We start from the raw sequence: 25,539 nt of genomic DNA, 5'->3' as shown, positions 1-25,539 counted from the left end.
CCAAACAATTCAGGCCTTACACATCCACATTTGGTATGGCTTTTGTATAAGTTGTGGGTATTTCCATGAGTGATTTTATGAGCCTAGTGATAGTCTGACAAGGTTTTTGCACCGTGAATATGGAAAACACTCAGGAGAACCCGACTAATCTCTTATGTGGCTTTTGGAAATATTTGCCGTGAGAGCTGAAAGCATCTGTGAATATGAGCCTTAACATCACTCCCACTGGACCACAAAACAATGCAACCACCTGTACTGTGTGACAACAAACAGAAATACACACCTGTTCCGCAGCCTTGGACTCCCTGTTAAGAATAGCCTTGGCGGCTTTGTTATTCTTTCGACTCATGGCCGCAGCAAAAGGCGTGACCCCAGTCTTATCTCTAACAGTGAGGTCCAGGGCGGGATGGGACAGGAGCAGGGAGATAATGTTGGTGTGGGCGTTTTCTATGGCGTGGTGCAGTGGCGCCTTGCTCTCTGCATCCTGGGGAGAGTAGAAGGAAGAAAGGCATGTTAGATTTCTTAGCCCTTGGACAGCAGCAGTATTTGAAGAGTAGCTCCCCCCAAAATGAACCGTCAATGTATAGTCACTGCCGACCTTAGGACCGTAGTATAAATATAGTTACATCACAAAAGAGATGTTTTAAATATCGTCTATACATAGATTCTACCGCAGTCTGGAAGTGTTGTTACATTTCTGCCATACAAAATTGACTGACTGAATTTTGGGCCATCTATATATAGTTTCACCAACGTCTAAGGGTTAATGGTGCTTTGGAACTGTGTATGTGTGCTGCGTCAAGTTGCAGTGGGTGTGTGCACTGGACTGGATGTTCTCAATGATACAATCCAGGATGAAGAAAAGGAATACAACAGGAAACTCCTCACCATGATAAACAAAAATGAGAAGTACCAAACTGCAAACCACAACAACAACATACAGGTCTCTGCCACCTTACGATGTTTTGCTCTTATGATCCTCATTCTTTTACTGTCTTTGCTCTCTTCAGGATCTGTCTGGCTTGCTTTTATGATTAGTTCAGTCTTTATTTATGCTACCATGGAATATGTTCATATTTGCTTTGATAATGATTTAAACACAGTGCAGTCCATTAAACATTTTCCATAAATCAATTGGAAAGCAGGGAATACCTGTATTAAAGCTCAGGAAAAAGAATCAAAGAAAAAGGAAGAGATAAAGAAATAAAGAAATAAAGAGAAATAGGAGATAAAGGAGGAACATAACTGACAACCAAGCTACTAAATACATCCAAGGGGAGACTCTAGCACCCCACTGGTAACTACCTTGGCATTCACTTTGGCCCCATGTTCAATGAGTGCCTGAGTCGTGTCCTCCAGACCCCAGGAGCAGCAGAGATGGAGGGGCGTCATGAGGTCATGCGCCTCATCACCCCCCGCACCTCCTGGCCCCGGCTTCCTCACAGCGTTGACGTCACAGCCACTGCGGATCAGGAAGACGGCGATGTCCTCCCGGTTCTCGTCTGTGTGGGAGGGAAAAATGAGGTGCTTTAATACAATAAGTGTTGCATTTTTTTTCAAACAGTCCATTTCTCTTCAAAACTTAACTGTCCCCCTCTAAAATGACTACCAAGTGACTGACTCAAGAGATGAATGGCCCAATGAGAGGATATTGAAGTTTATTGATTAATGGGGAAGATGTAGGGCATTATGATGACTATTTTATGTGAGGATTACTTTGTTACTTATATTGACAAAGCGTGACTTGAGTCATATTCTTAACCCATAAAGCACGGCTGGTGGAAATTCCTGCTCGGTTGGAGAAAGGCGGGGTGTGGGAACTCCCATCATCCGCTGCCCCACCAACATTTGTACTTCCCAACATTATATCTCTGCCATACTGCAACCAAGGGACTTCTAGTTCCATTCATCATGTAGATGAAAGATTGGCAGTGTTAAAGCACTATGAACTATTTTGTTTTAGTCTGAAGTTGCCACACAGGGCACTGATGAAGAACACCTATTTAAAAAAAATTAGCAACATAGCTCACACTCTGCAAGCAGAAAATCACCCTCTAGCCTGTCCTTTAGGGGTTAAACATTTCAGTGCCCAAGCACACATTTGACAAGGCTTTCGTAGGAAATGTGTGCATGTTCATGGGTAGTTTTATGATCCTAGTGGTAGTTTGAAAAAGCTCCTGTACCATGAATGTGAAAAACACACTGATGAGAACCTGAGTAATTTCCTTTTCGGCCTTTGTAAGTACTGACGTAAGTGGCAAAGGCATCTGAGAATACTGATCAAAATGTTGCGGACACTCACCAATGGCCTTGTGGAGAAGCGTCTGGAGGCAACCCTCGGGACCCTCGCCCCAGTTGTCAGTATCCACGTGATGCCTGAAGCACACAGAAACACACCATATTAGTTTTCTACTGATATCTAAAGTGTGTTTAAATAGGGTTTAAATGTCTGTTATACCTTTAATGAAGAAGAGTGCATATATGTGTGTATAAGAGGAGCATATTGTGTGTCAGGATAGAATGGAATATGTAATGAAAGTATATATGAATTGTTTGGTATGAGTGTTACAGTAAACCACAGAGGGAGTGGACTGTGGAGTGGTATAACACATGGTGCATTGAGGTGATATGGACACATGAGATGAATCAATAGGGATGATTTTATGAAGAAAAGTGTATGTGGGCAGGATTGAGGTAAATGGATGAGGTTGCATTAGGTTAGGTCTAGGTAAGGTTATATTATGTGAGGGGACGGGACATCAGATAGGTAGATTAGATTATAAGCAAAGAGGTGAGTTATGTCCTCTGTATCACATAAAGACAATTCTGATGTTACCTTGAAAATGAGAAAAATGGATGATCGTTAATAATACATGCTTGAGGTTATAATACAGAAATTCCTAAATGTATCGCAAGAAAGATTAAACATCTCTGCACATCAAAAGCAAGACATAAAAAAAATATCTCACTCACTGGACAAGGACTGAAGCGACATCCTCCTGCTTTGAGTTGAGTGCCTGCCAGAGTGGAGGGTCTGAGCCACGCTGCGAGTTGAGGTCCGCTTTATGGGTACAGAGCAGCGCCACCACCACCCCAAACTCCTCGCTGATGCACAGGTCCAGTGGAGACAAACCTTCTCGAGTCCTGTTGGTGTTAGTGAGGGGATGGATGAGTGGATGAGTGAGTGAACCTTTTCATACTATCACACACATGAATGAAGACAAAAAGAAAGATGTGATAGTGATAAAAAATTGTCATCATTATTAAGTTATCACATTTTCTGTAGCCAAAAAAGGAGTCGGTAACATTAAACAAGAGAAAATAAAACTCAAAACTGTGGCTAAACACTCAAATGACATCACAAAAGATAGAAAACACAAAAAAACTAACATTACAGAATAAGACAGAATGAGACACAGCAATTAAATTTGTCTCTGCTCCATTGCTGATGAAGCTTAGGTTAGGTTTGACAATGAAAAAATAAGGTTAGGTTTGGATATGACATTAAGATTAGGTTTAAATAAGATAATTTTGATTTCCTATAGTATGAATAAGATAAAATTAGGTAGAGTTTAAATGGATAGAATTAGGATTGGTTTGAATGGGATGTAATTAGATTAATTTTGAAGATGATAAAATTAGATTTGATTTGAATGATAAAATGAGACACAGGAGCTAAACAAACATTACAGAATAAGAAAGAGTAAGACACAAGAATGCAATACAAGCCCTGCCTTAAGTTTGTCTCTGCTCCATTGTTGATGAGGAAGGTGGCCACATCATGATTCTTGACCTGGATGGCCAGGTGCAGGAGGCTGTAGCCCTGTGAGTTGGTGGTGTTGATGTCCGCCCCGGCCTCCAGCAAGTGCTTGGCCACCGTGATCTGGCCCGTCCCCAAGGCCACACCCAGGGGGGTCAGGTCGTCAGAGTCACGGAGGTTCAGGTCAGGGGTCAGCAGAGGCTCAGACTTGTTGTTCTCACAGTATTCTGAAGTCAGGAATATTTCTTTCAAATCTACAGAAAACTATTAACAGTCTGAAATCCTACTGATAACTTTTTAGTTCTTCATGACAAAAACTATGCTTGAGGAATGCTGTCACAAATGACGGCAGTAAATGAACAATAAAATTAAATATTTAGCATCCCCTTTAGTATATATGTATTTTCCATGCATCAATGTTGGCAAAATTTCTTTCAAAAATCTATGGGCATGCTAAGACTACTGATAACCTTTTAAGTCTTCATGACAAAGCTATAGATGGGGAATACTGTTACAAAAGAAGACAATACTAAATAAACAATGAAAAATATTTAGCCACACACAAAAACTTCAGCATATACGTAGTTCCCAAACATCAATAACTAGAATCACCCATGAGTACAGACCCATTTTTCTGCCAGGACTTCAGACACTGTATCCTACATCTTTTGTTTTGTTGCCACCTTTCAAACTTTAACAACTCACACAAATCACAGCTCTTAAACCTGATCCACTCCTTTATACCCAGATTAAGGATCCTATTGGTCTCATAAATGAATCATTTGTGAAATCAAAATGCACTGAAGTCTTAAGCTGTTGAATGATAATGACGAAGTGGCTAAGTTTTCTCTCTTTGCAAATCAAGATCAAAGGGTTCTCGAATATAGGGACAAAATATGCCACACAACTGAGGAGGAGCAATAGGAGGAGGAGGAGGCTGAGGAGGCAGTGGACTTGCAATGAGTTACCTGCCTTGCTTTTGGTACCAGTATTGCAACCTTTGTGGTCCAGTACTGCCCTTTCCCTAGTCCTGACCCTTACCCTTGTGGTCCAGTATTGCCCCCTCTCTAGTCCTGACCCTTACCCTTGTGGCCCAGTATTGCCCTTTCCCTAGTCCTGACCCTTACCCTTGTGGTCCAGTATTGCCCTGATGTCTGCTTCATTCTTGTTCCTGATGGCGCGGTGAAGGCCTGTCTCCTTGAAGGTCGGGCTGTCCTTGGGGCTGCTGCCGTCGCTGCTCCACTCGTCCTCAGCAAAAGGATCGTTGTTAGCTGCTCTTGAATTCATGGACGGCGAGGAGGAATATGTTTGCAAGTTTGGATTTGCTCCTTTCTGTTAAGATGGAAAGCAATGTGTTAATACTTAACATTCTGAAGTCCCAAAAGAAAGTCATGAATATTCTGTTTTGATTAGCAATAAAGGGAATTTTATGTCTTCCTACACTCAAAGGAATATGATTTGACAATGAAAAAATGGAATAAGGGAACTAATTGCTATACACATTATTATGACAAAGATAATTGTGAAAAAAAAGAGGTAGCAAACTATATTAATGAAGAGGATGATGATGGTGATGATGAACAATAACACAGTATGGATGATGATAACAGACTAAATATGTAGAGAAAACAGAGAAAACCCTGGATACAATGAACAACAGAATATAATAGAACAATAGAGAAAAAGAGAGTAAACAACACTATCCCTTTACCTGCAGAAGGGCCGTGGTGAGCGAGGGCAGACCCGCGGTGCAGGACACGTGGAGGGGCGTCTCACCATCGGCATTCACTATGTTACACTTGACGTCCTGTGTGGTGAGGAACAGCCCTGCCTCCTCCAGCCCCTTCCTCGCCAGCATGTGCAGCAGCGTCTCACCACTGGACCTCAGCACCTGCAGGAGGAATGTACCTCAATGTGATCTTATTCTGTGTCTGCTATTTAAGGTTTGGCTCTAAATGGTTTCATCTTCCTCGTTCAAAAGTTTTAAGTGCTAATATATTATTATTATTTTTATTTACAGCAAAAGAAAGCAGCTGAAGAGCAATAAAAAAATAAATAGATAAATAAAAACACCAGTCGAAATCTATATCACAGGGTTCAATGTGCAGCTGTAAATGGTTTTCTCCTAAGTGGGATGTCATAGTTGGGAGGACAAGTGAGGCATTCATAGCATTCATGGCCTGCGGGACATATATTGTGCTACTAAGGACTTGTATATTGTAAAGAGCACTGAGTTGGATTCTTCATCAACAGGAATCTAGCAAGGCACATTGAGGAATTTCAGAATCAAGGAAAAAGTGGCAGGAATCATTATCAAGCTGAACAGAAGAAACAAACGTACAATACTTCAGGCATATGCACCAACATCATGCACAAATATCAACTTATAGTGATGATGTAGCAGTAAAGTGTGAGGATGTGGAAGAAGAAATGAAATGGTATAAAGCCCAGTTTTCAACAATCAAGGGAGACTTTGATGAAAAAACAGGGATCAAAAATGTTGGTGAAAAAGCTATTTGACAATCTGGAACAGAGCACAGAGGTCAACTTGTTGAATTTATGGAAAAAAACAGACTCAGAGTCATGAACATATTTTTCAGGAAAAAAATAATCAGGAAATAGACCTGCAAAAGCTCCAATGGAGAGACAATGAATGAAATTTGCTTTCATCTTAATGGAAATTCCAAACCAGAAAAAGGATGTAACACCACTCATCTGACTTGAATTCTGTGACCACCAACGGGTAAGATGTAAAGTATGTGTAAACCTAAGGAGAGAGGGAAAAATGATGAAATAAGAAATACCCAAATATTTTCATAGTCATAGGATTCAGTATAAAAATTCAGAAGAAATTCTCAACTTTATTTGATGAGGTTGAAGGAGATACAGAAGAACCAAATGACATATTAACTCAAACTGGAATGGAGGCAGCACTAGAAGTAGGAGGAAAGGCACCAAGGAACAAAAGAAACAAAGGACCCTTTAAAGAAGAGCAAAGATATGAAAGTTAGAACAAGAAGGGATGAGATGAGTTTGGCAAAACTTATCAGTAACAAGAAAATTAGTGGTAGGGGAAGATTTAGAATGAATTAGAATGATTAAACTCTAAAGAATGACAAAATCATAAAAACAACCAAGAGAAGACTGGGGATTGACAGTTATCAGTTATTTGCTCTAAAAGATGCAAATGGCAACATCACAAGTAATATGAAGGCAGTTGGGGTTGTGTAAAAATTCATCACCAAATTGTACATTGATCAAGGTGGGCAGTCACCACAATGCATGGCTTTCATAGATTATGAGAGAGCATTTGTCTCAGTTATAACTACAGCTGTCATGCACGAACTCAGGAGGCAGGGCATGGATGAACCATGCATAAAGGTGTTGGAAAACACAAGGAGACCAACAAATTACACAAGAAAATCAGAAAGGAAGGTGAATTCACTAACGTTAAATTTACATCTGCTATTAAGTGAGTCTGAGGAAAACTTAGAAAGAGTGATAAAGGAACTTCACAGAATGTCTAGAAGTAAGCCAAGAAATGAAGATGAAGAAAACAAAAAGTAATGTTTAATAATCAGTTGGCAGGACAATAAATGATGATTGGGATCCAAACATTTGAGGGCAGAGAAACTGACATATCTAGGAGAATCAATTAATGCAAACACAGACCATGAAAAAGAAATCAGAAGGAAAATAAGAATGGGGTGGAGCACTTTGGTAAGCACAGTACTGTCAAGAATAGTGGCCTCCCACTCTCCCTGGAGAAAAGTGTACACTCAGTATCCTGGCAATTCTAACAAATAGTTCAGAAACTTGGCACCTGACAAAGTATTTAGAAAGTTAAGAGGATATCCTGAGGGGAATGAAGAGAAAATTCCTGGCTTTAAAATGGAGAGACAGAAAGCTAGCATTATGTAATAAACAATAAAAAAAAGGTTGAAGTTATTGATTATTAACAATAAGTAATGTACTTGGTCAAGTCATATCATGAGTAGAACTGATAACAGATGGACAACAAAAGTAGCAGGGAGGCGGTGGCTGGGTAGTCAGTGTGTGGGCGAGGCAGCCAAGAGGGTGCAGGTTCACGTCCCACCTGCCGCTACAAACAAGCTGGCAATTTTTCAACCATCGCCAAGTGGCCTAAGGCTACCCCCATGCTTTCTGAAGACCAATTATCAACCCAGACTCTATATAAACTCTAAAGAAGATCAAATATGAGCTCTGGAAAGTGGTATGAACCAAGCAAGATGGCAGTACTATAAAACACTCGCTGGGGCAAACCATTAGGCCCCATCAAGAAAGCCTACTGGTACTAAAGGTCAAACAGTTTTTTTTAATGATAACCTAGAAATTCTAAGAAAAGTCTGGGCAGATAGAGGATGAAGTAGAGAGGTGGGATTGGAGCCTTTGCTTTGCCTCAGCAGAATGAAGTACTTGAACACAAAACAAAGAGAGGTGGAGAACATTAAAGGCGTTTGTCTTGTAGTGGACTAGTAATGGCTGAAGATGATGAGGAGGATACAAGCAATATGAAGGTGCCAAAATGGGGAACAAATGCTGAAAAGAGCACCAAGATCCTGGGATGTTTGCAGGTCTACGGCCCCGACGTGCTACCAAAACAAACACGCAAGGAACCACACGAGATGAGACAACTACTCTTACCTTCTTTTTTTTCATGCTAAAAGAGTCTCCTGTGACCTTCGTGTGCATGTTAGGAAAAGAGAGTAATGTAATGAATACCAAAACCTGACATAAACTTTTTAACAGTACAGGAAGCAGCTCAGGGGCAGAAAACAAGCCTGCTAAGCAATACATATATGCATTTACAGGCTTGAATTAACATATTTTTCTACCTAAATATAATTCATTTTACATGTAATACTGTAAAAACTGACAATTCTGAGGCACTGTACTGATCATAATAGCATGGCATAACAAGGAAAAGAACACACACAGTTTTGGGAGGTAGTGAGGAAGCCTTTGGGATGGGGAGGGAGGGAATGGGGAAGTGATTGAGGCAACAGAGGAAGTAAGGATTAGGAGAACAAGGTACATAGTGAGGAAGCTGCAGCAAAAAGAGGTTATTAAGCAAAGGGTATAGTGCACAAGCAAGATGCCATAATTCACATGAGACAGACCTACTTTTTTTATAACAAGAGATGGAAATATAATGAGTTACAGAAGTTGGAGAGATAATCTGCATGAGAGGGAATGAGCAAAAGGAATGAACTCAGTTGAATAATTTAGTGAGGGAAAAAGAGAGAATAAGGGCATAAGGAGGATAGACACAGTAACAAAAGAAATATAAAGACAGCGAAATCAGATGAATAAGTATAGTGAGTGAGAAAGGAAGTGAGGAAGGGCATAAGAGAGATAAAGAAACAGTAACAAAAGAAGTATAAAGAGAGCAAAATCAGCTGAATATATATAATGAGTGAGAAAGGAAGTGAGTAAGGGCATGAGGAAAGGAGACAGGCACAAAAAGAGAGTGAGGTCCTGAATAAATTAGTGAATGAGAAAAGAAGTAAATAAGAGCATATAGGAGGAAAAGTGGGATACAGAGAAATAGGAATAAGCAAACTGTGAACAAGGAGTGAAAAGAGACTAAGGAAGGGAGAATGGGACACAGTAACAATAGGAGTAAGAAGGTGAACAAGAAAGGGAATGAGAGGCTATAAGAAAGGGAGACGAAAACAATAACAATAGTATTAGGAAGAGAGTGGACGAGACAGGGTGTGAGAAGGGGGCATAAGGGAGACAGATAGGAACACAGTAACAACAGGAGCAAGAAGAGAGTGGACGAGACAGGAACTCAGTAACAACAACAGGAGCAAGAAGAGAGTGGACGAGACAGGGTGTGAGAAGGGGGCATAAGGGAGACAGATAGGAACTCAGTAACAACAACAGGAGCAAGAAGAGAGTGAGGGAGCACCAGCACTTACAGCATCAGGCGAAGCTCCTTTCTTGATGAGGAGTGAGGCGTAGGAGGTGTCGCTGAAGTCCGTGCTGGAGGTGAGGGCGTACCACAGGGGGGGAAGGCCACTCTTGTCCTGCAGCTCTAGGCGGAGGTTGTCGTGCTCAATGAGGACGCGGAAGATCTCTTCTCTCTCTCCCTCCACCACCAGATGCATCACTGTCCTGAAATGGAGGTGAAGGAGTGAGAAAAAGAAATGTTATGAGGGGGAAGTAGGATAAATGAAACAGTAAAAAAAAAATCAAGGCACTCTCTTCTTTCTCACCCTCCTCTGCCATCACCATTCTATAATTGAGGAAAAGGGGTGTGAAAGAAATATAAATACATGTTATACAGGGTAAGGGAGATAAATAAGAAAGAAGAAATGCAAAGGAAACAAAGGTAGTTCTCTCTCTCCTTCCTTCCTCCACCAGGTGTATCACTGTCCTGCAATCGTGGGGAAGAAGTGAGAAAAAGAAAAGTAAAGAATGTAAAGAAAATGTTATTAACCCAGTAGCAGCGAAGGCCAAATTTGTGCCATGATTTAACCCCCCCAAAATAGATGATACATAATCTAATCACAAATGCTTTGATATATATTATGAAATGGTTTGTGTGAGGGGTGATTTTTTTAATTTTTCTCGCTTGAGGGGGACCATTAAGAAACATGATCCTCGCTGCTACCGGGTTAAAAAGAGGATAAATGAAGCCATTATATATAAAGTAAACAAAGCCACTAAGCAGATTGTTGACCAATGACCAAAAAAATGTCTTGTTACCCTTTATATTACTACTCAGTGCAAAAAAATTCATAGAACTCTGTCCTTCAACCTTACCATACCACAACATTCCCTCATCCTTATCATTTTTACACTATTATATATTTCTACTCCTTAACTGCATAAACACTTAAAACCATTATTCTCTGTTCATATTCCTCCACTCATACTCCACAAACACTTAGAATCATTATACTACATTCATATGCCTTCTCTTTTATCTTTTCCTTTTAGTGCTCTTTTCCTCCTTAGAATCTTCAAAATCATGTCTACTTTATTTATTTATTTATTTTTTATATAGCAGAGGAGACATTGCAAGGGTGTAAAAAAAAGAAAAAGAAAAGAAAACAATAATGAAAAAAAAAAGCCCGCTACTTACTGCTCCTGAATAGAGTAGTGGCCAAAAAGAGAGTAGAGAATAGAGTAGAGTGGCCAAAAAGAGAGAGAGAAGATACATTCATATACGTATCTTCTTTTAACTTTACAAACGCAACCAATCGTTTTACTACTATATTCACACACTCATTCTTCAGACAGCCTCACACAAACACTATTTCTCTGCACCACTCACTTCATGTTCTTGTCCTGGATGTTGGGGTCAGCACCTTTCTCAATCATCATCTGCGCCACCCTCACCATGTCCTGCCGCACCTGGGGGTCTGGGTAGTCCTGGCTGGCGAGGGTGTGCAGGGGCGTAGAGCCATCTCGCAGCGTGGCCACATTCACAGAGCACCCGTGGCTCATCAGGAAGGAGGCAGAATACTCATCACCTGGGGGAGATAAATATTTCCCACATAGTTCTTTGTATCTGTGTGAATTCTTGTGAGTCTAATGTATAAGGTAGGAAGCAAAATACTCATCACCTGAAGAGATATATATATTTCTCAAATGGTTTCTTGTATCTTTGTGTATTCTTGTGAATCTAATGTACAAGCTTGTTTGGAGAGGCATTGGAAAGAGCCTTAAAACCCCAAGCCACAACTCCTAAACCCTAAAACCACATACCCTAAAACCCCAAGCCCTAATACCCCAACCCTAAAACCCCAAGCTTTAACCCCAACCCTAAATACCCAAGCCCTAATACCCCAACCAAATAACCCAAGCCCTAATACCCCAACCAAACAACCCAAGCCCTAATACATCAAGCACTAACACTCCAAATCTTAAAACCACAAGCCCTAATACCCTAATGCCTAAACTCCAAAGCCACAACTATGCCCTAAAATCCCAACCTTAAAACCCAAAGCCACAACTCCTAAACCCTAACCCACAACCCCTAAAACAGCAACCCAATATGAGCATAGGTAAAAGCCCTAGAGAGGAAAAAGATTATATACAGGTTCCTCCCAAGTGTTCAAATGCACAAAGAAATGACATGCCACAGAAATAATTAACTGAGATCCTAATTAGTTACTGCTCCCCACTGCAGCCTGACACCCCCAACACTCACCCCTCCTGACAGCCCGGTGCAGCAGGGAGGCGCCGGTGGGGTCCGTGGTGGTAACCGAGGCGCCGTGTTTCAGCAGGGTGTCGGCAATGCTGTGCTGCCGCCCCACCAATGCCAAGTCTAGGGCCATGTCTCCCGCACTGTCTGCCTCATCCAGCACCCCCGGCAACTGTGGGTGGGTGGGTCACAGAGGTGAGTGAAGAAAAGTGTGCTGGTCTGTGTAGCAAGTTTCAGAATAGATCAAAATGTATCATCTGCAATCACAATCCAGTCCATTGGCACTTTATGATTTTGTGCATGGCAAGCAGATTTAAGGTACAAATATCCTTTAGTACAACAACCCAATCTGGAAGACAAGATGGAAATATAGCCCATGGAAAAATTGAGCAAATCCACCACAAAAAATAACAGAAACCTGACTTTTAAACACACAAACAAGAAAATAGCAGAAACTCTACTATTTAAACAGACACAGCACAAACCACATAAGAAATAAAAAAAGCCCAACTTTCTTAGGAAGGAAACATAATCACATTAGAAATAAAAGAAATCCTATTTTCTAAATATACAAGGAAAACACAAACCACAGGAAAAAATAGCAGAAACCCTTTGCATTATCTTTCTGATTATAATCAATACAAAACTGGCCAACATGACAGGTGATATAGTATACTCTTTGGAATACGCTATTTCATCCATTATTATAATTACCATCATTATTGTTGTTATTATTATTTTTATTATTACTATTATTATCATTATTATTATTATTATTATTATTATTATTATTATTATTATTATTATTATTGTTATTATGTATTATTATTATTATTATTATTATTATTATTATTATTATTATTATTATTATTATTATTATTATTATTATTATTATTATTATTATTATTATTATTATTATTATTATTATTATTATTATTATTATTATTATTATTAATCATTATTATTATTATTATTATTATTATTATTATTATTATTATTAGTAGTAGTAGTAGTAGTAGTAGTAGTAGCAGCAGTAGTATCATCATCATCATCATCATCATCATCATTATTATTATTATTATTATTATCATCAATCATTATATTATTATTATTATTATTATTATTATTATTATTATTATTATTACTATTTTTGTCATTATCATTATTGTTATTATTCTTGTTGCTTTTTGCTATTTTTCATTATCATTGTATTATTATTATTTGTTTTTATATTATTATTATTATCAATATCATATTTATCATTATTATTATTATTATTATTATTATTATTATTACTATTTATTTTTTATTATCATTATAATTATTATTATAATAACAATAATTATTGTTAATATTATCATTATTATTCCGTAGCAGTTTTTATAATCCAACTATCATCATCATCATCATCATCAGTAAAGGTCATTCCACTTTGAAAACATACTTTGAAAACACAATCCTATGAAAAACACCAGAAAACCCACTTTTCAATATACAAACACAGAGAAAACACAAACCACAGAAAAAAAAACGAAGCCAGTATTCTTTTATTAATGGCAGTGTGAGAGCAATGCACAAGGAAGGAGAATGCCATACAAGAGGAAAGGATGACAACACACAAAACACGCCACATATTAAGTACAATCATTGCATTTTTTTTCTTTCAGTTCAAAGGCCATCTTGTTATATGTTATTGGCTGTCATGTGTGTGAAAAGACCCAAATTATAACCCAAGATGATAACTTAAACAGTCACCATATTTGTGTACTTAGTAAAGTCATATATGCTCCCTCAGTAATGAAACTTATTATCTCTAACACAGTAAGCTCTTTCATTGTTGGTTTTGGCTATAAGATGCTCCTTGCGCGTGTATTATGTGTTTGAAGATGTCCTACACTTAACCTAACCTAGTCATATGCTGAGAAATATCGTCACCTTCGTAAACAAACCGCCTAAGTCATTATTTTCTACTTTAAAGGAAATCAGAAAAAGAACTCTCATTATCTCATTTGGCTTAAGATTTAGCCAGAAATGAAAAGGCCAATTCTAGAACACTCAAACCCTGAATGACGAAGGCAACTCTACAAAAATGAGCGTCACATGTAAAAAAATTGATGTAGACAAAAACCTGGAAATCGAAGAAAAATGACTTGGGCAATTATTCTATGAGGGTGACGATATGCTCCCTCAGTAATGAAACTAACTATCTCTAACACAGTAAGCTCTTTCGTTGTTGTTTTTTGCTATAAGATGCTCCTTGCGCGTGTATTATGTGTATGAAGATATCCTACACTTAACCTAACCTAATCATACGCTAAGAAATATGGTACGCTATACAGAGAAAAATAAGTGTCAACGCCCGAATTCACAAACGGTTTCCACTCAAACAACAAAAAATTCCAGGTTATAAGATGCTCCTAGCGCGTGTATTATGTGTATGAAGATATCCTACACTTAACCTAACCTAGTCATACGCTAAGAAATATGATACGCTATACAGAGAAAAATAAGTGTCTACGCCCGAATTCACAAACGGTTTCCACTCAAACAACAAAAACTTCCAGACTATAAGATGCTCCTTGGGCGTGTATTATGTGAATGAAGATATCCTACACTTAACCTAACCTAGTCATACGCTAAGAAATATGATACGCTATACAGAGAAAAATAAGTGTCTACGCCCGAATTCACAAACGGTTTCCACTCAAACAACAAAAACTTCCAGGCTATAAAATGCTCCTTGCTCGTGTATTATGTGTATGAAGATATCCTACACTTAACCTAACCTAGTCATATGCTGAGAAATATGGTACGCTATACAGAGAAAAAAATAAGTGTTCTACGCCTGTATTCACAAACGGTTTCCACTCAAACAACAAAAAATTATAAGATGCTCCTAGCGCGTGTATTATGTGTATGAAGATATCCTACACTTAACCTAACCGTGTCATACGCTGAGAAATATGGTACGCTATACAGAGAAAAAAATAAGTGTTCTACGCCTGTATTCACAAACGGTTTCCACTCAAACAACAAAAACTTCCAGGCTATAAGATGCTCCTTGCGCGTGTATTAACCTAACCTAGTCATACGCTGAGAAATATGGTACGCTATACAGAGAAAAAAATAAGTGTCTACGCCAGTATTCACAAACACTTTCCACTCAAACAACAAATACTTCCAAAGGCCACAAGAATATTAGACGGGTTCTCACGAGTGTTTGGGCAAAGTTGCCAGATTGTCTTACTCAGCCTCTTATGTATTTACCGACTTCCGACCCAAAAACTGTCTCGTGGACCCCAATAAGGAGATTCACTTAAAATTATCGTTAAAATAGTTAATTCCTGATGTTTCTTGGCAACAGTTAGGCGTCGGAAACCGGTAAATACTATGCTCTGAGTACGACAATCTGGCAACGGTGGTTTTTCATTTGTTTGACAGCAACGATGCCAGATTGTCTTATTCAGCCTCTTATATTTACCGACTTCCGACCCAAAAACTGTCTCGTGGACCCCAATAAGGAGATTCACTTAAAATTATCGTTAAAATAGTTAATTCCTGATGTTTCTTGGCAACAGTTAGGCGTCAGAAACAGGTAAATACTATGCTCTGAGTACGACAATCTGACAACGGTGGTTTTTCATTAGTGTTTGACAGCAGCGTTGCCAGATTGTCTTACTCAGCCTCTTATATTTACCGACTTCCGACTCAAAAACTGTCTCGTGGACCCCAATACGGAGATTCACTTAAAATTATCGTTAAAATAGTTAATTCCTGATGTTTCTTGGCGATAGTTAGGCGTCAGAAACAGCTGACAACGGTGGTTTTTCATTTGTGTTTGACAGCAACGTTGCCAGATTGTCTTACTCAGCCTCTTATATTTACCGACTTCCGACCCAAAAACTGTCTCGTGGACCCCAATAAGGAGATTCACTTAAAATTATCGTTAAAATAGTTAATTCCTTATGTTTCTTGGCAATAGTTAGGCGTCAGAAACCGGTAAATACTATGCTCTGAGTACGACAATCTGGCAACGGTGGTTTTTCATATATCCTCATAAAACTACCCATGAACATACACAAAACCAATACGAAAGCCTTATGAAATCCGGGCGTGTAAGTTTCGAAGTGTTTGAGAATATGACTCTTATAGAAACACATCCAAATTCATAGATACATACACAGGAAACAAATATAGTTCATAACCATTAACTGTCCAGGACCATATGGAGTCTATCGGTTAAAGACTCCCACGGTTGAATAAATGAATGAATTAGTGCAAAGAACAGTTAAGAGTCCTTTGGCTGATGACGGTTATTAAATAGGGAGGGGAACTGTTTACCTGTTTTTTTTTGTTGTTTTTTTGTTTTGTTTTTGTTCATGGTGTGGTCAGTAGAGGGAATGTGGTTAGGTTACATCTCTCTCTCTCTCTCTCTCTCTCTCTCTCTCTCTCTCTCTCTCTCACCCCACCCACCCTACACACACACACGAACACAAATACACAAACAAAACAATTAGTCTTCGGTTGAAATAGTTTACTCACAATGCGGTGAACGTAAAAGAGAGGCGGTTAGGTTACGTTCTCTCTCTCTCTCTCTCTCTCTCTCTCTCTCTCTCTCTCTCTCTCTCTCTCTCTCTCTCTCTCTCAAATCGGTCTTACGCTTGAAAGAGTTTGCTCATAATGCGATGAATGTAAAATGAAATGCGGTTGGGTCACATTCTCTCTCTCTCTCTCTCTCTCTCTCTCTCTCTGACAATACTCAATTATAAAACTTCAAACTCAGAAATCAGTTTTACGGTTGAAATAGTTTTGCTCATAATGTAGTGAATGTAAAGGAAATGAGGTTCGGTAACTCTCTCTCTCTCTCTCTCGTAACATTCACCAACATATACATTTTTAATTAAACACACACATACAGCGAGTAGCGTTTTTTTTTTTAATTATTGTTTCCTTTTTTGTGCCCTTGAGCTGTCTCCTTTGTTGTAAAAAAAAAAAGACTCGTGTATAAAAGTTTAAGGCTGAAATGTACAAATAAGATAAGAAAATGAAAGTAGGATTGTATTTCGTATATCTAAGAAACCTAAATTCATCCTGAGAACTGTCATCAAATTTCGCCCTTCCCCGCTAATACTACTAAATACTATTAAAAAAATATCAAAGTTTTCATACTGGGAAGTACAAATTAAAAGAGCAAAATGAAAATAGGATCAAATCTCGTGTATGAAAACATCCCTTCCTTTCGTTAATACTACTAAAAAAATCAAATATCAAAGTTTTCATGCTGGGAAGTACAAATTAAAATAGCAAAATGAAAGTAGGATTGGATCTCGAGTATAACACCAAAATTAGAAGTCTTGGAAGCAACGTTTAATTTCCTCCTTCCTTTCGTTAATACTACTAAAAAAATCAAATATCAAAGTTTTCATGCTGGGAAGTACAAATTAAAATAGCAAAATGTAAGTAGGATTGGATCTCGAGTTTAACACCAAAATTAGAAGTCTTGGAAGCAACGTTTAATTTCCTCCTTCCTTTCGCTAATACTACTAAATACTACTAAAAATAAACCTCATATATCCAAGTTTTTGGGTTGAAATATACAAATTACAAAAAAAAGTAGGATGAAAACTTGTATATGAAACCTAAATACATTCTGGAACCAACGTCTAATTTCCTCCTTCCTTTTGTTGATTCTACTAAATAATACTAAAAATAACCTCATATATCAGTTTTTAGGCTGGAATATACAAATCACAATAAAAAAATAAAGTAGGATCAAATATCTTGTATTAAACCTAAAATTCATACTGGGAACCAATGTCTAATTCCATCATTTCTTTCGTTGATGCTACTAAAAACTACTAAAAATAAACCTCATATATCAAAGTTTTAGGGTTGAAATATACAAATCACAAAAAAATAAAGTAGGATGAAAACTTGTATATGAAACCTAAATACATTCTGGAACCAACGTCTAATTTCCTCCTTCCTTTCGTTAATACTACTAAATAATACTAAAAATAACCTCATATATCAGATTTTAGGCTGGAATATACAAATTTTAGGAGCAGCAAGTAGCGGGCTTTTTTTTTATTAATGTTTACTTTTTTTGTGCCCTTGAGCTGTCTCCTTTGCTGAAAAAAAAAAAATCACAATAAAAAAAAAAGCAGGATCAAATCTCGTGTATTAAACCCAAATACATTCTGGAACCAACGTTTAATTCCATCCTTCCTTTCGTTAATACTACTAAATACTACTAAAAATAGTCTCATATATCAGTTTTAAGGCTGGAATATACAAAACACAATAAAAAAAATAAGCAGGATCAAATCTCGAATATTAAACCTAAAATTTATTCTGGAACCAACGTCTAATTTCCTCCTTCCTTTCGTTGATGCTTCTAAATACTACTAAAAATAGCCTCATCTATCAGTTTTAAGGCTGGAGTATATAAATCACAATAAAAAATAAGCAGGATCAAATCTCGAGCATTAAACCTAAAATTAATTCTGGAACCAACGTCTAATTTCCTCCTTCCTTTCGTTGATGCTTCTAAATACTACTAAAAATAACCTCATATATCAGTTTTAAGGCTGGAATATACAAATCACAATAAAAAATAAGCAGGATCAAATCTCGAGCATTAAACCTAAAATTCATTCTGGAACCAACGTCTAATTTCCTCCTTCCTTGCGTTGATGCTTCTAAATACTACTAAAAATAGTCTCATATATCAGTTTTAAGGCTGGAGTATATAAATCACAATAAAAAATAGAGTAGGATCAAATTCATACTGGGAAACAACGTCTAATTTCCTCCTTCCTTTCGTTGATACTACTAAATACTACTAAAAATAACTTCATATATCAGTTTTTAGGTTGAAATATACAAATCACAATAAAAATAAAGTAGGATCAAGTCAATATAACCTAAATTTATACTGGAACCAATGTCAAATTTCCTCCTTCCTTTCGTAATTAGTACTAAAAATAACCTCATATATCAATGTTTTAAGGCTGGAATATACAAACCAGAATAAAAAAATAAAGCAGGACCAAATCTCGGGTATTAAACCTTAAATTCATTCTGGAACCAATGTCAAATTTCCTCCTTCCTTTCGTAATCAATACTAAAAATAACCTCATATATCAATGTTTTAAGGCTGGAATATACAAACCACAATAAAAAAATAAAGCAGGACCAAATCTCGGGTATAAAACCTTAAATTCATTCTGGAACCAACGTCAAATTTCCTCCTTCCTTTCGTAATTAATACTAAAAATAACCTCATATATCAATGTTTTAAGGCTGGAATATACAAACCACAATAAAAAAATAAAGCAGGACCAAATCTCGGGTATTAAACCTTAAATTCAATCTGGAGCGAACGTCTAATTTCCTCCTTCCTTTCGTAATTAATACTAAAAATAACATCATATATCAATGTTTTAAGGCTGGAATATACAAACCACAATAAAAAAATAAAGCAGGATCAAATAACCAACGTCTAATTTCCTCCTTCCTTTCGTAATTAATACTAAAAATAACATCATATATCAATGTTTTAAGGCTGGAATATACAAACCACAATAAAAAAATAAAGCAGGATCAAATCTCGTGTATAAAACCTAAAATTCATTCTGGAACCAACGTCTTATTTCCTCCTTCCTTTCGTAATTAATACTAAAAATAACCTCATATATCAATGTTTTAAGGCTGGAATATACAAACCACAATAAAATAAATAAAGCAGGACCAAATCTCGGGTATTAAACCTTAAATTCATTCTGGAACCAACGTCTAATTTCCTCCTTCCTTTCGCTAATGGGGAGGAGCGAAGTGAAAGCATTCAGGCAGGGCTAAAAATGACCCCAGAACACAAACAAACACCCGGCCCCCTCCTCTGCCTTTTTTTTGCTCGCTTTTTTTTCTTCCTTCTTGACCCTCTTTCCTCCTCCTCCTTCCTCTCGCTACTCTCCTTTCTCCGTTTTTTTTTTTGTTTGTTTGCTTCCTTCTCTCGTTTCGTTCCACTCGTTCATCAGTATCTTTTCACGGTCCTTCATGCACTCTCGTTTTTTTTTTAGTATTTCCGCTCTCTCTCTCTCTCTCTCTCTCTCTCTCTCTCTCTTATTCTCGTCCTCATTATTGCGTTCTCTTGCTCTTTCTCTTTTTTTTCCTCTTTTTCAACCTTCCATTTCTCACTATAATCTTTTTTTCTTCTTTCTTCCTCATTCGCATCTTCTTTTGTCTTCACACTCCCACCCAATGTCTGTATAGTAACTTTTATTGACATTGCTCCCACTTTTCTCTCTAACTAACTCCAATTTTTCTTTTCTCGAACTCAATCCTTCTCTATTCCTCGCCATTTATCACTTTTTTTTTTTTCGTGTCTCCTATCCTCACTGTTACACCTACGTTTTTATATCACTCATCTCATTACTCTTCCTCCTCCTCCTCCTCCTCGCCTCGTCCTCTTCCTCCTCTTCTCCTTCCTCCTTCTCCTCTTCCCTTCACCAGCGTTGCCAAATTATCGTACTCATCGCATTTCATTTTCGTAGTTGCTGACCGATAACTATAACAACAAAGAACGAAAAACATCAATATTCAACAGTTTTGGCACCAACTTTGATTTCCTCACGTTACTTGTGTAGGTACGAGAGTTTGAGGCATAAAAATGATAGATACGATATGCGGTTAATACGATAATTTGGCAACGCTGCCCTTCACCCTTAATCTCCCTTCCCCACTCCTCCTATATTTATTTCTCAGCTCCCATCACCCCCCGTGGCTGGCGTCGGGCCGAGGTCGTGGTCGGGGCGTCAGTTTTAACAGACGCCCACACTTACGTCAGTCTTCCCTCACCCTCTCCGCCTACGCCCTTCCCTATCATTATCAGCATTATTATATTATTTTTTTTTAGACATGAGTCGTATATTCGTCATACGCCCCTCATAAACTGGACTTACAATAATAATAATAATAATAATAATAATAATAATAATAATAATAATAATAATAATAATAATAATGTTCTTTTTCTTTCCTTCGTCTTCTTATTATTTTACTATTATAGTTATTATCCATAGAAGTAGTAGTAGTAGTAGTAGTGATAGTAGTAGTAGTAGTAGTAGTAGTAGTAGTAGTAGTAGTAGTAGTAGTAGTAGTAGTAGTAGTAACATCATTCTCTCAATATTCACATTTTTATTATTTTTTACATCATGCATTTATTTAAATTTTGTTCTACATTATGTTCTCCTGTAGGATGTACTCTAACTAATTTAATTATTTTCCCATATGATTTCCTGTTGCTATTTTCGTACATTTTTTACAGCACATGAAGCAGCTCAAGGGCATTAACAACAATAAATAAATAAATAAATAAAGTCCGATACGCGCTGCTCCCTTAAAATAAAATAGAATGCATGGCCTCATGCGTCCCTCATAAATTGCACTAATAAAACAACAACAACAACAACAATAATAATAATAATAATAATAATAATAATAATAATAATAATAATAATAATAATAATAATAATAATAATGTGTCAACAACAAAAGCACAATACTGTGGGTTCTTTATCACCTGCCAAAACTAATGAGCGCGGGTGTCAACTTGTCAAGGTGGGTGCACATCAGAGCGCTCACAAGTCGTCCCCCGCATTGCCGTGACGCACACAGTGACCTCTCCTAGAGTCTACAGTGGCGTGCGACCAATGCCCGCGAGGCATCATTATTATAACGACTTTTTAAGGGAGGGAGGAGTCAATGCTTCTGATATTATTATTATTATTATTATTATTATCATTATTATTATTATTATTATTATTATTATTATTATTATTATTATTATTATCATTATTATTGTTATTATTATCAGTAGTAGTAGTAGTAGAAGTAGTAGTAGTAGTAAAAGCAGGAATAATTATAAGCTAAAATTTCTTTATATATCATTGGTTTGTTAACATTTGATTAATCAAGATATAAATAATAATAATAATAATAATAATAATAATAATAATAATAATAATAATAATAATAATAATAATAATAATAATAATAATAATAGAAAAAAAAATAATAATAAAGAAGAAGAAAAAGCAGAAGGAAATAAAAAAGAAAAAAGTGAACAAGAAATACAGAAAAGACGGTCACAGCCATAAACCACCAAAACAACCACCACCACCACCACCACCAAAAAACTAAATCAAGCCCATAATAAAACACTAAAACAAGGTAAAAGTAATAAAACAACGAGTAAAACACACACGCCGTACCAGTCTTTTCACCGCCCCCCCCCCACCCCACCCCACCCACCCACCCACACACACGAACGGTACCCTTAATTAGTCTCCGTTATTGCAAGTATTGGTGAGTGTGAACCTAACGGGACGGCGTGACACCTGCAGGAAGATTAAACGGGAGGAGGAGGAGGAGGAGGAGGAGGAGGAGGCATATGGTAGGCGCGTAATAATGAAGGCGTTATGGAAAGGAGAGAAAGAGGAGAAAGAATAGGGATGATAAGGAAAGGGATGAAAAGGATGAAGAGGAAGAGGAGGCATATGGTAGGCGCGTGACAAAGAAGGCGTTATGGAAAGGAGAGAAAGAGGAGAAAGAGATGGGGATGATAAGGAAAGGGATGAAAAGGAGGAAGAGGAAGAGGAGGCATATGGTAGGCGCGTAATAATGAAGGCGTTATGGAAAGGAGAGAAAGAGGAGAAAGAGATGGGGATGATAAGGAAAGGGATGAAAAGGATGAAGAGGAAGAGGAGGCATATGGTAGGCGCGTAATAATGAAGGCGTTATGGAAAGGAGAGAAAGAGGAGAAAGAGTAGGGGATGATAAGGAAAGGGATGAAAAGGAGGAGGAGGAAGAGGAGGCATATGGAAGGCGTTAACAAAGAAGGCGTTATGGAAGTGGAGGTGATAAGGAAAGGGATGAAAAGGAGGAAAAGGAAGAGGAGGCATATGGAAGGCGCTAACAAACAAGGCGTTATGGAAGTGGAGAAAGAATAGGGGTGATAAGGAAAGGGATGAAAAGGAGGAAGAGGAAGAGGAGGCATATGGAAGGCGCTAACAAAGAAGGCGTTATGGAAGTGGAGAAAGAATAGGGGTGATAAGGAAAGGGATGAAAAGGAGGAAGAGGAAGAGGAGGCATATGAAAGGCGCTAACAAAGAAGGCGTTATGGAAGTGGAGGTGATAAGGAAAGGGATGAAAAGGATGAAGAGGAAGAGGAGGCATATGGAAGGCGCTAACAAAGAAGGCGTTATGGAAGTGGAGAAAGAATAGGGGTGATAAGGAAAGGGATGAAAAGGATGAAGAGGAAGGGGAGGCATATGGCAGGCGCTAAGAAAGAGTAAGAAGAGGGAAGAATAAAGAGGAGCGGAGTAGGAGTCATTATTATTTGTGGTATTGTCAGACGCTTCCATCCCTCGCATCACCTACTTCCAAAGGCCACAAAGAAGATCAGTCGGGTTCTAATGAGTGTTTTCTTAAGTTCATGGTACAGAAGAAGGGTCAAACTACCACCAGGGTCATAAAACTACCCATGGAAATGTTCACAACTCCTACAAGAGCCGTGTCAATTATGTGTGCTCGGGCGACGAAACGTTTAAAAATATGACCCATAATGTTGTGTGTGCAGCAGAGGAGTTATGAAAAGAAAAGAAAGACGAGAAAGAATAAGGAAGGAGAGGAAATTAAAGGCAGCAAAAATAGGAGGAGGGGGAAAAGGAGAGAAAAAGAAGTCTCATATTACGAAAGACAGAGAAGCAAAAGAAAGAGGAGGGAAAAAAGAGGGGTGAGGAGGGAAGATGACGAAGGAAGAAGAGAGAGAGAGAGAGAGAGAGAGAGAGAGAGAGAGAGAGAGAGAGAGAGAGAGAGAGAGAGAGAGAGAGAGAGAGAGAGAGAGAGAGAGAGAGAGAGAGAGGTAAAAAAAAGTTACAATCACGGAAGTGGAAAAAAAGGGAAGAGAAAGGAAGGGAAAAGAAGATTAAGGAGAAGCAATAGAACGGAGATCAGGAGAGACAAAAGAGGTAAGGAGAAAGATGACAAAAAGGAGATGATGAGGAGATTAGGGGAAGGGGATGAATGGAAGAAAGGAAGAAAGGGGAGAAACAGGACAAAGGAAGGAAAGGGAGAAAGAGGTTTGAAGGAAGAAAAATAGGAGACAGGCAGAGGAAGTAGAGAAAAGGATGTGGAAGAGAATGATAGAGAGGAGAGAAGAAAGAAAAAGAAAAGAAAAGAAAAGGAAAAGGAGGAAAAAACGAGAAAAATAGAAGCATTACGATATTACCAATGGCGAAAGAAGGAGAAACAAGAGAAAAAGAAGGAAAAGTGGAGAGGGAAAAAAATCAGGTGAAGAAAAAGAATGAGGAAAGAAAAGGAAAAGGAGGAAAAAAGGAGAAAAATAGACGCATTACGATATTACCTAAAGCGAAAGAAGGAGAAACAGGAGAAAGAGAAGGAAATGAGAAGAAGGAAAAGAAATGGGGAAGAAAAGAAAGAGGAAAGAAAAGGAAAAGGAGGAAAAAAGGAGAAAAATAGACGCATTACCATATTACCTAAAGCGAAAGAAGGAGAAACAGGAGAAAGAGAAGGAAATGAGAAGAAGGAAAAGAGAAGAGGAGGAAAAAGAAAGAGAGGAACTGCATGTATAGGAGTGAGGAGAGAAGGGGAGGGAGGAGAGAGGGGACAAATGTAAATAGAAAAGGGGAGAGATAAAGGGAGAAGGGAGAAAACAGGAGATAGGACAGAAGGAAGGGGAATGAAAATGGCGAAAAGGGAGGGGGAGGAACCTGAAAAGGGGGATGAAAAGAGGAAAAGGGGAAGTGAGAAATGATGAGAGAAAGGGAGACAAAAGAGAAAGAAAGGAAAGAGATGGAATAGGAAGAAGAAAAGGGACAATGAAATGGAAGGGAAAGGAGAGGAGGAAAGAAGAGGAGAAAAGAGAAGGAGTGAGAATGGAAGGAAAGGGAAAGAGGGTAGGTGAGAAATGATGAAAAGGAGACAAAAGAGAAAGAAATTAGAGGTGGAAAAGGAAGAAGAAAAGGGAGAGACAATGAAATGGAAGGGAAAGGCGAAAATGAGAAAAGAAGAGGAGAAAAGAGAAAAAAAGGAGTGAGAATTGAAGGAAAAGGAAGAGAAGAGAGGGTAGAGGGGAGAGGAAGAAGAGGGGTGAGAATGATACGGAGGGAAAGGGGAAGAAAATAAGGGAGGGAGGGGAGGAAAGACGTAGAAGAAGGGGAGTGAGAATGCAATGGAGGGGAAGGGGTAAGAAAGGGGGGAGGGAAGGGGAAGGGGGGAAGAGGGGAGGAGGGGAGGAGGGGAAGAAGGGGTGGAAGGTGACATATGTTTAATAGTGTCAGGAGGAGGAGGAGGAGGAGGAGGTGCTGAAGAGGAGGAGGAGGAGGAGGTGGAGGAGGAGGAGGAGGAGGGGGAGGAGGAGGAGGAGAAGGTGGTGCTGTCTGGAGAAATATTCTCTCTTCTCTCTCTCCTTTCCTGCCCTACATTCCACACGAAGTCAATGAATAGAAGATTAAAGGGAAGAGAGAGAGAGAGAGAGAGAGAGAGAGAGAGAGAGAGAGAGAGAGAGAGAGAGAGA

General features: G+C 38.3%; 1 protein-coding gene and 1 long non-coding RNA gene across 3 annotated transcripts in view; both read right to left on the bottom strand.

The window, feature by feature from the left end:
• Positions 1-25,539, bottom strand: part of LOC127006585 (rabankyrin-5-like) — a 69,225-nt gene that overhangs the window by 8,837 nt on the left and 34,849 nt on the right. Inside the window, exons 6-16 of one of the 2 annotated variants that reach the window (XM_050876654.1) lie at positions 11,946-12,111; positions 11,067-11,265; positions 9,706-9,901; positions 8,426-8,461; positions 5,472-5,651; positions 4,888-5,092; positions 3,735-3,987; positions 2,974-3,144; positions 2,303-2,376; positions 1,306-1,502; positions 284-484 (exon numbers count right to left, since the gene is read on the bottom strand). In XM_050876654.1, coding sequence (XP_050732611.1) covers positions 284-484; positions 1,306-1,502; positions 2,303-2,376; positions 2,974-3,144; positions 3,735-3,987; positions 4,888-5,092; positions 5,472-5,651; positions 8,426-8,461; positions 9,706-9,901; positions 11,067-11,265; positions 11,946-12,111 — 1,878 coding nt within the window. The remainder of the gene's footprint in view (positions 1-283; positions 485-1,305; positions 1,503-2,302; positions 2,377-2,973; positions 3,145-3,734; positions 3,988-4,887; positions 5,093-5,471; positions 5,652-8,425; positions 8,462-9,705; positions 9,902-11,066; positions 11,266-11,945; positions 12,112-25,539) is intronic. The other variant, XM_050876655.1, reaches the window with a different exon arrangement.
• Positions 18,366-19,891, bottom strand: LOC127006587 (uncharacterized). Its single transcript, XR_007759654.1, has 3 exons — positions 19,712-19,891; positions 19,157-19,302; positions 18,366-19,010 (listed from the first exon to the last, which is right to left on the bottom strand). It is a non-coding gene; the product is annotated as an uncharacterized LOC127006587 (long non-coding RNA).

Source organism: Eriocheir sinensis, chromosome 33 (assembly GCF_024679095.1).
Source record: "Eriocheir sinensis breed Jianghai 21 chromosome 33, ASM2467909v1, whole genome shotgun sequence".
Lineage (NCBI taxonomy): Eukaryota > Metazoa > Arthropoda > Malacostraca > Decapoda > Varunidae > Eriocheir > Eriocheir sinensis.
Note: the sequence above shows the minus strand (reverse complement) of the source record. Positions and strands in the feature narration are given on the sequence as shown.